At 42.3% G+C, this 15573-nt stretch overlaps 1 protein-coding gene across 1 annotated transcript; it reads left to right on the top strand.

Annotated features, from left to right (window-relative positions):
* The first annotated feature begins 135 nt into the window (after positions 1 to 135).
* Positions 136 to 15422, top strand: SAXO2 (stabilizer of axonemal microtubules 2). Its single transcript, XM_087704267.1, has 4 exons — positions 136 to 222; positions 9119 to 9298; positions 11515 to 11717; positions 13149 to 15422. The coding sequence occupies exons 1-4, from the start codon at positions 182 to 184 to the stop codon at positions 14138 to 14140; spliced, it is 1416 nt and encodes a 471-aa protein (XP_087560393.1). The 5' UTR covers positions 136 to 181; the 3' UTR covers positions 14141 to 15422.
* The last annotated feature ends 151 nt before the right edge of the window (positions 15423 to 15573 follow it).

Here is a 15573-nt window from a genome sequence, read left to right as displayed (position 1 = left end):
AAGGGCGGAGCTTCTGGAAGCCGGCACTCCTCCCCCTCGCCGAGGGCGTGGCGAGCGTACGGAAGCCGGGAGGGGCGAGAACGCCGGTAGGGTTGCTAAGCGACGGGGCGCTTCCCTAGTTACCGAGGAGGAGGAGGAGGCGGAGGAGGAGGCCGCGTAGGTAGCTGCGGGAGACGCCAGGATGAAGCAGCCGCAGTGTTTGTGCCAGATTTGCACTTGCGGGTAAGAAAGTGGGCAGGAGGGGAGGGTTGTTGGAGCGGCGCTTATTCGGAGCCTCCGCGCATTTGCCGCAGGGAGCATCGGGGTCGTTCACACGTTACGTGTTCTCTACACGCGTGTGCCCGGGAGGAGCCCCGGAAATGGGGTTCTTTCTGGGTTTGTGGACGGGTGTCAAGCCGGCCAAGGCCACGCTTTTTTCCTTTCAGCCCGACCTACTCTACGGGGTTGTTGTGTAATAAAAAATGGAATTAAAAAAAAAAAAAGATCCGCTCTTCTTGCCCTTCCACCAAGTTGCTTGGATGGGAAGGAGATTCTGCCCATTTTATCCTCCGTGCCTGCTTTGTTTCTTTTGACTAACTAGCCAAAGTCGCTGGGTATCAAGCAGCACATAAATCTAATAGAATATTATTTCAGAGCAATCCCTCATCTCTTGATGTATAGAATTGGACTCTTTGTCGTCCGTCCCCCCGTCCCCCTCGCTTGCCTGCTACTGATGTGAAAATCTCACGCAGGCAATCAAGCAAGAACAAGAAAGAACAAAATCTCAAGTCTGAAATGTTTTTGTTTCCTGCCAAAATAAAGATCAACTGGTGGGAAACTCATGAGCCCTAGACTGCATTTATGTACATGTAATGCAGGTATAGGAGGTATGGAGGCCATAACTTTTAATTTTTCCTATACAGTCAATGCCTATCATGTGTGGGTGTATGTGTGGGTGGACGGACGGACAGACAGACAGACAATAGATGATAGATCAGTGGTTCCCAAACTTTATTTTTGGCTATGCCCCACTTAAGGATCTTTAAAATCTGATGCCCCCCCCCCCCGACATATAATTCTTACTTTACTTTAGAAAGTGAACTCTACTCATGCAGAGGAAGCCTAAAAGGCCATTAAAAAAGGTTCAAATTGCCCCCATTAAAAACCAAATTGTCCCCCTGTGGGACGTGGGGCCCACATTGGCAAACACTGCGATAGATGAAAGACTGATATAGACGATGGATGGATGGGTAGATAGATTAGAGGGAGGGAGGGAGGGAGGGAGGGAGATTATAGATAGATAAAAGAGTGATATAGACAGATGATGGATGGATGGGTGGATAGATTAGAGATAGGTAGGTGGGTAGATTATAGATAGATGAAAGAGTGATATAGACAATGGATGGAATAGACAGACAAAGAGAGATGATGGGTCAGATAGATGAGAGATGGATGGATGGATGGATGGATGGATGGATGGATGGATGGATGGATGGATGCAGTAAACAGAAAGCAGCAAAGCACCATACTCTATTTCCTAATTGCTTGCAAGAATGCCTTGGGATCTATAAAGGTCTCACCGGATTAATATAAATCCCTTTGTACTGCTAATTTACTTTTGGTAAATGGGTGTTTTATGATTGGCCATGCCCACCATGGCTTCTGTTTTATGAATTGGCAAGTCCCCCACTGCAACCATTTTGTGAGCTCCCCAAGCTGAAAACATTTTAGTTACTTGCTGTATGCAGCAATGAAAGTACAGGAATCAATTGAAGTTAATAGCGAGGAATGACCCTGGAACATATGTTCCACAGTCTTTCTTGGAGATTAGGTGGCACCTGTTGCTTGTCACTTTCAGTCCCTAGTACCCAATGAATATCCCAGGGCAATGATGGGCAGCTTTAAGAAAAGAGTTTGTGTACATCACAACATTTCTTGTCCCTTGTACAATTCTGCATAGTGACTATGTTGCCTTGCACTTGGGTTGGTATGCTTCCCTTTTCTATGTAATATAATTTTTTCATTGGTTATTCATTGCAAATACAGCAGAATTACTCATCCTTGAAGGAGGCTGACAGCTACAGTTCATTCCCCATCATCATTTTTGAGTCGTTTCTTTTGGCTCCAAAGATATGTCCAAAAGGAAAAGCATCCACCCTGAATGTGATATTGTGTTTTGGCATGTTGTGCACACTTAAAAAACAAAACAGAACATGTAGCAACTGATTTGTCTGTGGACATATGATAGTGGTTGAAATTGTAGCTTGCTATTGGGAAACAGGAGTGAAGATTATTACTGTATGAGAGATGAAAATCTCTCCACTGGAATTGCTTATTGGCGCCAAAAGAGCATTCTGTCAACATAAATACTAGCTTTAGAAAAGACATACTAGCAAGATAATAACAAAAAGAGAAATAATTAAATCTCTGTCCCTATGCGCACATATATCCAGCAAAAATATACTAGAACCAAACACATAAATACTTAATTTTACCCTGAGGACCTTTAAATATTATTCATCCATATCCATATCCACAGACAGACAGACAGACATATTCGGGGTAGAGTTAGGGTAACTGAATGGAGCTGAGTATTTACTAGCTTGAGTATTTACTAGCTGGATACCCTTCCTGACACCCACATAGAGTTTGCAGTAGATAGTTTCTCTTTGTGACTGATAGAGAAACATTTGTCACTGTGTAGGATTGAACTCTCAACCTTCTGAATGAGAGGCCAGGGTTTTTACCTCTAGGCCACCCTGCCACTCAAACATTATTCTTAAATATAGTGAATTAAATTGTTTTGGATCTAGAGATGTTATGATTTGAATATGACCCTCACAAAATCAGTTGCAAACTTTTCTGTTCAGATTTTAATTTTTCAACAGGCTCTTTAAATATGGTTTTTAAAAGTTGTCTCAGTCTTCCATACGGCCTTGAATAATAATAATTCAGAATAATGATGAATTCTTGCATTTTCACTTTGAAGAAAAGAGAGCCTTCCAGTGGATACTTGCTAGAACGAGTTGGGAGCCCAAATCCTTGAATCTTACTCAAGGAGCCCGCATGGTATTTAAAATGACAACTTTTGGAACTAAAAGGAAGTTTCAACAACTAGTTGGGATATGGGAGTCAGCTTTTTAAACAAACAAAAAGCAAAAACAAGTTACAATGTGAATCAACTTCTTGAACTCCGGCCAATATAAACATGACATGACAGTGGAAGCTGAAAACTAAACAGGTTTTTTTTTGTTCAGATTCTGGGATGAAATACCAGAGAACAAAAGCTCTATGAACCAAGATTATCCACACATGATTTGCAGAATAAACATTGTCAACACTGCTGTAATTGATAACATCTCAAGTGGGCATTGATTCAGGCATTCATTGTGCTCGCCAAGGTTTCATAGCAGCACTATTTGTTTCAATGGGAAACCTTGTTGCTTAGGACTTGTTACCTGGGGAATTCAGCCATACACAAATTAAGAGTTGCTAAGAAGGAGGAAAAAAATAGGACAAATGTGACCTCTAGACTGGACTACTGCAACGTGCTCTACATGGGGCACCCCTTGAAGAGCATTCGGCGACTCCAGCTTGTCCAGAATGCAGCCGCGCGAGCGATCGTGGGTGCACCTCGATTCACCCACGTAACACCTATCCTCCGCGAGCTGCACTGGCTGCCTATTGGTCTCCGGATACGCTTCAAGGCGCTAGACGTCACTTATAAAGCCCTTCATGGTATTGGACCTGGGTACTTGAGAGACCGCCTGCTGCCAATTACCTCCTTTAGACCGATTAGATCCCACAGATTAGGCCTCCTCCGAATTCCATCCGCCGGCCAGTGCCGACTGGCGACTACCCGGAGGAGAGCCTTCTCTGTGGCCGCTCCGACCCTCTGGAACGAACTCCCTGTGGAGATTCAAACCCTCACCACCCTCCAGACCTTCCGCAAAGCCCTTAAAACCTGGCTATTCTGACAGGCCTGGGGCTAAAAAGCTTCTACCCCCTTCTCGAATGGTATGACTGTTGTGTGTTTTAAATTATGTATTGTTGCGCGTTGTTTCAATTTTTTGTCTGTATCCCCCTCCCTTGGTTGAGTTGTGAGCCGCCCTGAGTCCCCTTCGGGGGAAAAGGGCGGCATATAAATAAAATAAACATTCAAACATACATATAAAGTAGTTATGTAAGTGGCGAGGGGACTGTAATCTTTCACCTGATTAGAGTTGTGTGTGCGTAATCATAAAAGTAAAGGTTCGCATAGGTGCTAGTCGTTCCCGACTCTAATGGGACGCAGAGGTTCAGTGGCTAAGACGCTGAGCTTGTCAATCAGAAAGGTTGGCAGTTAGGCAGTTTGAATCCCTAGCATCCGCGTAACGGAGTGAGCTCCCGTTACTTGTCCCGGCTTCTGCCAACCTAGCAGTTCAAAAGCACATAAAAATGCAAGTAGAAAAATAGGGACCACCTTTGGTGGGAAGGTAACAGCGTTCCGTGCGTGTGATCATAAAGGTCACCTAATTGAGATTAAGCCTATGGTGCACATATGGACATTTTTTCTGTGAGAAATGTTTCTGTCCTAACTGAGACAGTTGTGATTTTTCTAGGTTTACCACAACTGAAAGCACTCGTGTACATGATGTGCATACACAACTTAATAGACATCTGTGTAATCCCAGTGGAACTCAATGGCACCTTCTTCTGATTCACTGTGTTATCATTAAAGTAGTTTAACAGCCATCTCTCCTTCCTAAAAACACTCAGAATTATAAAAGTACATTTGGGGCTATGAGAACCAGTGTCATGTAATGGTTAAGGTATCAGGCTAGAAATGGAGAGTCCCACAGTTCATGTACTGCACAAAGCCAGCTGGGCTACCTCGGACCAGTCCTCTCCAATGTTCCCTCTAATTTTTTTTCAGTGCGTGCGGAAAAGTATAGTATTTGAGCAGCACATTTTCATGCCTGAGCACCTGAATTTTTTTCACAGATGTTTCACAGAGCAATTGATTTATAGGATCCGAATTGGAATGGAGAAAAATGGTTTTGTGCGTGATTGTGTGAGTGTGTGTGTGTTTGTGTGTTTGAGTGGGATCCGGTAAGGGAACTGTGCCTATCTAGGAAAGAAGGTAAATTATTGCAAACATGATCAATCGAAGATAAGTATGGGGACAGGTTGGGCAGTAGAGAGAAAGTGATAAAAGAGTGGGAGAGAGGAAGAAAAAAAGAGGGAAGAGAGACAGAAAGAGACAGAGAAGGACAGAGAAAGTGACAGAAGAGTGGGAAAGAAGGAGAGAGAAAGAGAGACAAAGAGAAAGAGGGTGAAAGAGACAGAAAGAGACAAAGAGGAGAGAGAAGGGAGAAGGAGAGAGAAAGTGACAGAAGAATGGAAAAGAGGGAGAGAGAAAGAGAAGAGAGACAAAGAGAAAGAGGATGAGAGAGACAGAGAGAGAAGAGAGGAAGAGGAAAGAGTAAGAGAGAACATCTCATTTCAACCCCGAGATACAAATATTCTCTTTGATTGGTAATTTTATTTGTCCATTTACTATCCAATACTCTCATTTCTCCTTAAGTTCATCAAGAATTCCCTTCTTTTTATTGAATTTATCACAATACCTTGAGAACAACTTTTTCAGCATAGCTTTACAGCTATTTAAAATATATAGTAATTTAGGTCAGGTTTTCAGAACATTAGTCTATTTATAAGTCACTAAGTGCAAAGAAACAGATTCAGAAAGTTGGCTTCCCTTTTTGTAATTGCCTATTGCCTGCTTAATTTTCTACCTGCATTTTTGATAACTGATATTCACGTTGATCCAAGAATCCCATCATAGAAAGAAACCCTCCCTATGAACTTTGGGTTTCCATGGAATGAAGTTTGATCTTTTTCTCAACCATACATTAGCATATTCTTTCTAAAGAGGATATAATCAAGATAGTCCATAATTGCCTATCAATCTAACCGTATGGCGATTGACAATCTCTTTATATTTCAACTCTAACTCTTTCAGTCTTAAAGGTTTGGTGAGGAGAAATCCAAAAATTCTTTTAAAGAGGAAAAAAAAAGCTACTTGTGCACACGGCCCTCTTTGCAGAAGTCAATGCAGGATTGAATGTCGGAGGACATTACTGTGAGCTTGGCAGGCTGGATTGCTGCCAAGCCTTATCTGTGTTTATTGCTGCCCGAGCTTGTCTGTGCCGGGTTGCTGCCAAGGACCTGTCTGTCTATTAATTAAATGCCGTAATTTATCTCTGGCTCGGAGTGTGCTTTGGTGTGGAACGAGGGGGGTCAGAACAGATTTGTAACTGAGATTTAGTGTCATCTCCAATCTCTAACCCTCATAGTCCCCAAAACCCCACAGCTTCAACCTCAAACTCTCAACCGTGGACCTCACCCCATTCCTAAGAGGTCCGTAAAGGGGGCGTCGATAACCGCACCAGTGTGCCTACTGTCCCTGTCCTACTGTCCCCATTTATTTGTATTCCTTTCTTTCGTTCATATCCATGTTTATATTTATACCTGCTATCTTGAACATGTTTGACAAACTAATAAATACAAATCTTCAATTCACTCTGGGGAAGCCATGATACTGTCCACAGTATGCTAAAACTGCTTTTCTTTCTTAGTGTAAGTACACTTGATATCATTTATAAATTATAACATAACAGAATAGTAGAGTTGGAAGGGGCCTTGGAGGTCTTCTAGTCCAACCCTCTGCTCAAGCAGATTCTACCATTCCAGACAAATGGCTGTCCAGTCTTTTCTTAAAAAACCTCCAGTGATGGAGCAGCAGGGCTGGGTTTCAACCGGTTCGCACCGGTCCCTGCGATCCGGTTGGTCGCCGAACCCGGAAGTAAGTAACTTCCGGGAACGGCGAAGCCCCCCCCCCCCCCCCGCGCCCGCGCGCGCCCGCACACCCGCGCCCGCTCCTTACCCGGTTTTTTTGAATTTCGCGCTTTCCACGCATGCGCAGAACGCCTGCGCGATCCTCCAGGAGCAGCTGGAGCATCGCGCAGACGCTAATACGCACGCGCGCGCCGCGTGCGTGCGCGAGGACGCCGCCGGCCTCGTTCCAACCAATCCGGTTGGAACGGGGCGAGAAACCCACCCCTGTGGAGCAGCCACAACTTCTGAAGGCAAGCGGTTTCACTGGTTAATTGTCCTCAGTGTCAGGAGATTTCTCCATAGTTCTAGGTTGCTTCTCAGGAGAAATTGACTGCAAGCATGAATTAAAGGAGAAAAGACTACAAATGCTATGGCAGTGTTTCTCAACCTTGGCAACTTGAAGATGTCTGGACTTCAAGTCCCAGAATTCCCCAGCCAGCGAATGCTGGCTGGGGAATTCTGGGAGTTGAAGTCCAGACATCTTCAAGTTGCCAAGGTTGAGAAACACTGTGCTATGCTCTTATTAGTTTTGACAGAGAATAAAATACAGTAAAAACATTTCTTTGTAACAAAGCCATGTTGACTGTTTTCCACTTCCACTTGAGTTGCTATTATCCTAAGCAATTGTATATGAAAGGTTTCAAGGCTTCAACACTAAACACTGCAAAGCAATTCATTTTTGACACCTAAAGTACCACTCATACCGAAATCAAAACTGCTGAAAAGTAATGGTAAACTTATACTGATGCCATCGATAAAAGATAAATTAAACTGCTGTTTTTGAATTATTCTATAGCATTAGACAGGTGAGGATAATAGAGATCTAAGAAGATGAGATTTAGACTTCCAAAAACTGCTTTCAGGGAAAAAAATAATATGACAGAATATATAGAATGAAAGAGAGAGGAAGAGGAAGGCGAGAGAAAGAGAGGAAACAGGGGAGAATGTTGACGGGTTGACTTCCTTCTGACGTCACAATTCATCGCATTTCAGCCAGTAAGTCGTTCCGTGACAACTACAGACGAATAAGCAATCTTACAAGGAGGTGAGATCATTTTGATGACAGGGGATTTAGCGAATGTTTTAAGTTGTTTCCATGAATGTAACTGCAAGCTCAAAGCGACTCTAGATTAAGCTGTCAAAATCACGAGAACAGAAATGCAGAGGGATCCAAGAGACTGGCTTAAATGGTGCCACGAATTGCCAGCCATCGTCTGCATAATCAGATGTCTCATCCAAAGTTACTGAACTCCTGACCCACGAGGCAAAGATAAATGAAATAAAGGAAAGAGCAGGCGTCACTTTATCACACCCCTCAAACCCGACACAGTCAGCTGTTTGAACCCCCCCCCCCAAAAAAAATTCTTGATGACAACTCTACAAAGAGCCTCCGGTTGAAAAGCCATCAAATTGTCATCAAGCCGAGCAGAGACTTAAGACCCAAGTCCCACCTCAGTCTTCCAGCTCATTCTTTATCAACCTGTCCTCCTTCCATAGCAATACTTTGGGGATGAAATATGTGGAAAAGAAGATATTAAGTCTGACCTAAGCCCCTTAAAGAATTATACGTCCAATGAAAAGCTACTATATCATTTTTTTTTACCCCTATGCTTACTCTGTGAGGTCAGGAAATAGTTTAGGTTCCCCTTCATCTTCCGTTGACTTTGATCTCAACCCTAACTGGGTTGAATTCTGGGTAGTAGATAAGAAACATCTTATCTAAGCAAGTGCCATCTTTTAATACTCATCTTACAAAATGTGGGAAGATTGACTACTTGCTGCTGACAGGTTAATCTTTTTAATGTAATTTCTTTTTTTTTTAGGACCTCTATTGAATTTCCCTAAAATGCACTTAAGTATCAGTAAAATATTCCTTATCCAAACTAGGGCCTGAGGAATTCATTTTGATTACAAACTGTCAGAAAACCTGAAAGTCCTAATAGAGGCTGTGGTTTTCTTTCGATTAGTTTTATCTGAGCAATGAGAAATGCTTTGTCTTCGTTCATTCATTTATAGATTGGGAATAGTCTACGAGACTGCATTAAACTGAATCGTCCCGAACGCAGTCTGTAAAAGCAACGTAAGATGAATGTCATTTTATCTGACCGGTTAAATATGCAGCCTTTGCACAAGTGTTAACAATGCTGCCTTTAATATGTCAAGAAGTAATCACTATCTCTAGATCTTGGAGAGTGCTTGCATTATCTTTGATTATGGTCTTCATTGATGTTTTTCTTTCCTGGTTGCTGTTCGATTCCAGACGTCATCGTTGTCCTCATAATCCCACAAGGATTTATGACTATGGAAGAGAGTCAGGCCTCATGACGGAATACACAGAAAAATACCCTTTATACCACAACGTCCCTCCGATCAAGAGCATCAGGCCCAAGCAGGAATATCGGACCCATGGAGGGAAAATGGAAGGCCTCACCACCTTCAGGTAAATATGGCGCAATATTAGAAACTGGAATTCCAAGGAAATCAGGAGGAAAATGGGGGAAGAGGTAGAAAGTGGAAAGAGGTAGAAAGAACCGCAGTGGCGCAGTGGTTAAAGTGCAGTACTACAGGCTACTTCTGCTGACTGCCGGCTACCAGCAGTTCGACAGTTCGAATCTCAGCAAGTTGTGATTAAAAGAAACCAGGATTTGTCATCCAAGAGTAAAATATGGTTTCAAATTGGGTGTGGCTATAAAGAAGAAACTAGCCATAGTTTCTTGTTGCTTTAGTCGGCTAAATAGAATAAAAAAATTTTTACTGGCCTCTGGAGGTCTGAAGATGATAATGTCTTATCAAAGTATCTTGATAAGTTTGAGGCAACCGAGTGAGATTCCGACTATCATGCTGAGCCAGGGTGGCGCAGTGGTTAGAGTGCAGTACTGCAGGCTCCTTCTGCTGACTGGAGGCTGGTTGCAATTTGGCAGTTCGAATCTCACCAGGCTCAAGGTTGACTCAGCCTTCCATCCTTCCGAGGTGGGTAAAATGAGGAGCCAGATTGTTGGGGGCAAATAGGCTGACTCTGTAAATTGTTTAGGGAGGGCTGTCAAGCACTGTGAAGCGGTATATAAGTCTAAGTGCTATTGCTATTGCTAAAGTGGCTTATTGAGATTTGTGTTGAGGTAAGCTTGGGATATAGTTTTAATCGCAATCATTGCACAGCCAACATTTGATAGACCTGCTGTCTGAGATCAACACAACGTTTTATGAAGTGTGGGGGGGGGGAAGAGTCCCAAACATTGCACGTGAATCAAGGAATAATTCCATGGGGAAAAGAAAGGAAAGGAATAGCAATAGCAATAGCAGTTAGACTTATATACCGCTTCATAGGGCTTTCAGCCCTCTCTAAGCGGTTTACAGAGTCAGCATATCGCCCCCACAGTCTGGGTCCTCATTTCACCCACCTCGGAAGAATGGAAGGCTGAGTCAACCTTGAGCGAGTGAGATTTGAACCGCCAAACTACAGATAGCAGTCAGCTAAAGTGGCCTGCAGTACTGCACTTTAACCACTGCGGCACCTCGGCTCTAAGCACCATGGTGCTTTAATGTTCATGTTTTGCTTTACGTAGGAGAGAGGGGAAAAAAAGAGCCAGTTTGGTGTAGTTGTGTAATGCTGTGATTAAGTTACCTGGCTAACAACCAGCAGACTGTAAGTTGTATTGTTCTTCAGGCACAAAGCCAGCTGGGTGATCTTGTGCCAGCATCTCTCTCTCTTTCCTCCCAAGGAAGCTCGCTAGGAAGGAGGCATTGGCAAACCACCTCTGAAATCTTGCCAAGAAAAGTGCAGGGGCTTGTCCAGACAGTTGCCAGGAATCCCAAACTGACTAAAAGACTGATACACACTTTGGGAGAACAGACAAGTCTATGTTTCAGCCCCGCGTCCAAAATGGACATTTTCGTAGATCTCTTTTGACCTTTTCAGCATATTTTTTTTTAGAAAATGAGAATTAATCTTTCTTCTCCACTAATGCTGGAGGAAGGTTAAAATATATATGTTGCTATTTCTGGTAACTCTTAATGGAGTTTTGCTGATTAACATTGAATGATGAGGCTTTATAATTTGTTTATAGATAAGAGATGAGATATGGGAAATTATTGTCAAAATGTCAGAGGTGGTGAAAAGTTACTGAAACTATTTGTCTTGATGAAGGGGGAAAGTCGTTTCTTTATATTTTTTGTTTATTTTCTTCTCTGCACTTTTTGAAATTTCTTTTTCACTATTTTTTTAGTGTATTTTAGCTTTTTTATCTTTGTATTTTTAAAGTTTAATAAAATTGTGAGGAAATCTTCCCAAGATAACCACAGGGATTTGTGCAGGCAAGAGGAAGGGAGAGAGGGACAGAGGAAGGGTAGGAAGGAAGGAAAAGGAAGGAAGGAAGGAAGGGAAGGGAAGGGAAGGGAAGGAAGGAAGGAAGGAAGGAAGGAAGGAAGGAAGGAAGGAAGGAAGGAAGGAAGGAAGGAAGGGATGTTCCTTTTCAAATCAGGCTTACCAACCTTATATTTTATAATATTTAACTGGTTTTCTCTCCTTAGTTTGCCAAGATTTTAATTAGAGCCCCAATTTCAATACATCCAGAGATTTTAACTAGTCAGACTGATTTATTGACTAAATGCTGCAGTTATCATTTCTTTCTCAGAGTTTTCTCCCTCTCCTCCTACCAGATCTGATTACCTTCCATATGATATAACATATCGGCCCGTTCGTGTACAGGAGGAATACAAGCCCCTGGCTGGAGAAATTGACTTGGCAACCACTTACAGAAGAGATTACAATCCTCACAAAATAGAACCAATCATATTAGTAAGACCTGTAGAGAAGAAATGCATTTCTAAATGTAAACTGAACACCATTCCAACCTACCAAGGTAATAGTGCCAATTACTTTTACAAATGGGGAAAAAAATTGCCAAGTGTCAAATTGCTGCTTTGGGGAGGCAAATTATGACTTGGCTGTTGCAATGCCATCCTAATAATTTCCCTGTAATTGAAATATGTCTGATCAACAGTGGAGACTCTTATGAAGAGCTTGTTATACTGTAATCAGAGATCAGAACCTAGTTCAATTCATGAAACCACTAGAGAACTATATTGCTGATAAACCGAAGCATATTCCACCAAACATTCTTCCCAAAACATGTTTGTTGGGACATGCTTTAGGAAGCATGTTCACCACTCACTGGTGTGATTGGCTTCTTGGTGATCTTCCCAAAAACTTCAAGCCTGAAACTACTAAAATAGAAACGAAGTCTGATTTTTGATGGAATCACAGAATTCCACCATCGATTTCAGCCATGGGGCAGTTTCCTGAGCTTTGTAAAGCAAATGCCAAACAAGTTTAATACGTTTTATTACCCTGTGAGGGCCTAAAATGATTGAAACTGATCTGATAAACATAATAATTGCTAGTAGCTAGCAATTAATAATTCTTAATAATTGCTAGTAGCTAGTTAAATATATTTTAGATGTTTCGGGCAATACTTACTCAGCAATCAAACAATTTGCACAATATTATAACTCTCAGGATTTCTTATGCAAAGTCATTTAAGATCAAATGACATACTGTAGATAACCTTATTCTTATGTTATAATGGTCAGATATGGTGGAAGTAATCAAATATGTATCTACAAGTTCTTGCAGAATCAGTTATTTTGGCACATTGTCCAGTCACCTTTTATAACCATATCACCATTTATATTTTATGAGCCTTGGTTGGCGCAGTGGTTAGAATGCAGTATTGCAGGCTAATTCACTGCCTACAGCCAGGAGTTCGATACTGAGCGGCTCAAGGTTGACTCAGCCTTCCAACCTTCCGTGGTTGGTAAAATGAGGAGCCAGATTGTCGGGGGCAAGAGGCTGACTCTGTAAACCACTTAAAAAGGGCTGTAAAAGCACTATGAAGTGGTATATAAGTCTAAGTGCTATTGATAGTGCCCTTCCTTCCTTCCTTCCTTCCTTCCCTCCCTCCCTCCCTCCCTCCCTCCCTCCCTCCCTCCTAGTGGTTAGAATGCAGTATTGCAGGCTGTTTCTGCCCACAGCCAGGAATTCGATCCTGAACAGCTCAAGGTTGACTCAGCCTTCTATCCTTCCAAGGTCGGTAAAATGAGGACCGAGATTGTTTGGGGCCATATGCTGACTATGTAAACCGCTGAGAGAGGGTTGTAAAGCACTATGAAGCACTTTGAAGTCTAAATGCTACTGATATAAGTTCATCACTGGCTTACTCTTAGGTGAGCAATATGGGAAGAATAGCAACGTCCATCAAAAATGTAACAATTCTTCTTTTTTCATCTCAAAGCTGACTTTAAACGTTGGGAAATAGAAAAAAGGGAGCCCTGTAAAGTGGAGCGCATCTACCACCCTCCCACTGAAAAATTTGGAAACACCACTACCTCCCAGGATGCGTTTATTCCAAGGGAATTTGTCCTCCAGAAGCTCATTAAACCTGCCGACACCACCACGCTCTCAGGCCAGCCTTTTAGCAGCGACACATGTCACCGGATGGACTACGTTCCCCATCAGCTGGAACCCAGGTGGCAAAAGTTGAAAGAAGCCTACAGGCCCAGCAGCCAGCCTTTCGAAAACGTCACCACCCACCAGAGCGATTTTAGGGGCCTCCCTGGCGATCTCCCCAAAAGCTTCAAGCCCGAACCGACCAAAGTGGAAACCAAGTCCGATTTTGAGGGCATGTCAGAATCCCATGACCGCTTTCAGCCGTGGGCGGTTTCCTTACCCGAGCTTCGCAAAGCGAAGGAGTACGCTCCCCCTACAGGCAGCATGGAGTTTAACTCCACATCCCGCCTTGATTATCCTCCTCACATCGTCAGTCCGGTGGTCCTCATGAAACCGCTGGAAAAGATCAAAAAGAGCACGCCCCCTTTCCAAGGGAACACGACTATGAGAGATTCCTTCCAAGCGTGGGACATTCATCCCCCGGAAATGATTAAAAAACCCCAGGAGATACCGAGGCCCTCAGGTAAATTGGACGATATCACCACTTTCCGATCTCACTATACGCCACACACACTAATCCCGACCCAGAGCTTCAAACCTCCGAAGGTGGTTTTGTCCACATCGGCACGTTTCGACGACGAAACCATTTATCATAGGGACTACACCCCGAAGAAGAAAGAGGTTTGTCCCGTAAATTACCCATCTCCCCCAGGCTATGTGTACGTCAGCACCGATTCGCGCGGTCACAAATTCTTCCGCAAGGCGACCCCAGATATCAGTAAGGTTGTCCATCCAAATGGTCCCCATGTTCCAAAAGAAATAGCAGTTGTGTCCTAATCTCTTAATTATTTGGCTCTGCTCGGGACTGAACAATATCATGCCTTAGGCAGAGGAATAGGGTGGCTCTTAACTATAAGCACGATGATTACAAGGTTTTGGGAACGTGAAAACTGAAATGTTTATAAGAGTGGTGACGGAAACTGAATCAGTATTTCTATGGAAATTATTTTTTCTTCGGTGGTTTGTTAAAATAATTTAATCCTTAATGAAAATGTCTGTCAATAACTTGACAAATTTAATATACAGTAAACACTTTTACTATGTACCGTATGGCATGATTTGAATGTAATCTGTTTGTAGCTACCTGTGGTTTGTTTTTTGCTTTTTTGGCAATTTATTTTCTCAAGCTAGATCCAGAAAGGAATCATTATTTACACCTATAATTTTTCAGGTTAATTTCCAACATCCCACCTTCAGTAACACCAGTCACAGAAGTGGTCTAGAATGGAGAGATTAGTGGCTAGAGAGAACAATAGGAGCCTACAGACGATTATGTTTATGAACTAGCTTTAAAAAAAAAAATATGGGGCTTATTAAGAGTATCAATGATATTTAATCGGCCACTGATCTGCATATTAGCAGATTTGTTCTTGCCTAAAGGCAACCTTAACTTCCTGCCACCCTAATCCTATCAACACAAGTTTTGGGGTTTGGGGCAGAAGGCAGAGTTTTAGTCTCACAGGTAGATGAAGCATCTCCTGTTGAATTCAGCTGAGCTAAGCATCTAGGAAGAATGTATAGGATCAGAAAGAAACATGTGGCCTCAGCTAGATAGACGGGAAAGCTTTTTCCCCCCAAATTTGACTCAATTTATTATTGAGGGGAAAAATGGCAAAATAACATTGCAGAATGACAGATCTGCCTTGCAGATCGTTATTTCAGCCGTCATGTTTTTTTTTTTAAATTAATGAAGTCCTTGGTTTGAAATTTGTTTCAGTGAGCGTTTCTTTTTCAATATGATAGATTGAAGTTTACCCTCTTGAGTTCTTTTGTACTCATTAATTTAAGGAAATGGTTTTATAATTGAAGCGGCCGTGTAATCCTTCTGCTCTGTCTCAAAGTTAGCAAAATAAGAGACCGAGATTGATAAATAGTGTCAAAAGAGCAAAAAAAAAAAAAATCATCCCCAAAAGGACAGGAAACCATCTGAATGTCTGGGAATGTTTGTGTTGTGTCACTCGCACAGATACAGACTGAGATTAAAATCCGTTTATTTTATGACTTGTCTTATGTAAATGTATGGCTCTAAAAAATCTAATTAAACACTTTTGTGTCACATTACATTTTCCGTTTCTTAAAATGTTTTTAAAGATTGTAGCTAGACTAAGGGTGTAAAATCCCATGTGCTCTGAAATGGCAATATATTTATGTCTTTTGGTCACCAGATAAATACAGATAAATTCCTGAATTCTATGGAATGAATTCTTTTG

Source organism: Thamnophis sirtalis, unplaced genomic scaffold (assembly GCF_051295495.1).
Source record: "Thamnophis sirtalis isolate CommonGarterSnake01/CBP01778 unplaced genomic scaffold, rThaSir2_p1.2 scaffold_2, whole genome shotgun sequence".
In the NCBI taxonomy this organism is placed as follows: domain Eukaryota; kingdom Metazoa; phylum Chordata; class Lepidosauria; order Squamata; family Natricidae; genus Thamnophis; species Thamnophis sirtalis.
The sequence above is the reverse complement of the archived record's forward strand: the minus strand, read 5'-3'. Positions and strand labels throughout refer to the sequence as shown.

Bases quoted from the DNA above. Each gene is read 5' to 3' on its own strand.
- SAXO2 (XM_087704267.1), top strand. From the start codon at position 182: ATGAAGCAGCCGCAGTGTTTGTGCCAGATTTGCACTTGCGG. The intron at 9,299-11,514 runs GTAAATATGGCG...TCCTCCTACCAG, and splicing joins GAAGGCCTCACCACCTTCAG to ATCTGATTACCTTCCATATG. The intron at 11,718-13,148 runs GTAATAGTGCCA...TTCATCTCAAAG, and splicing joins CACCATTCCAACCTACCAAG to CTGACTTTAAACGTTGGGAA.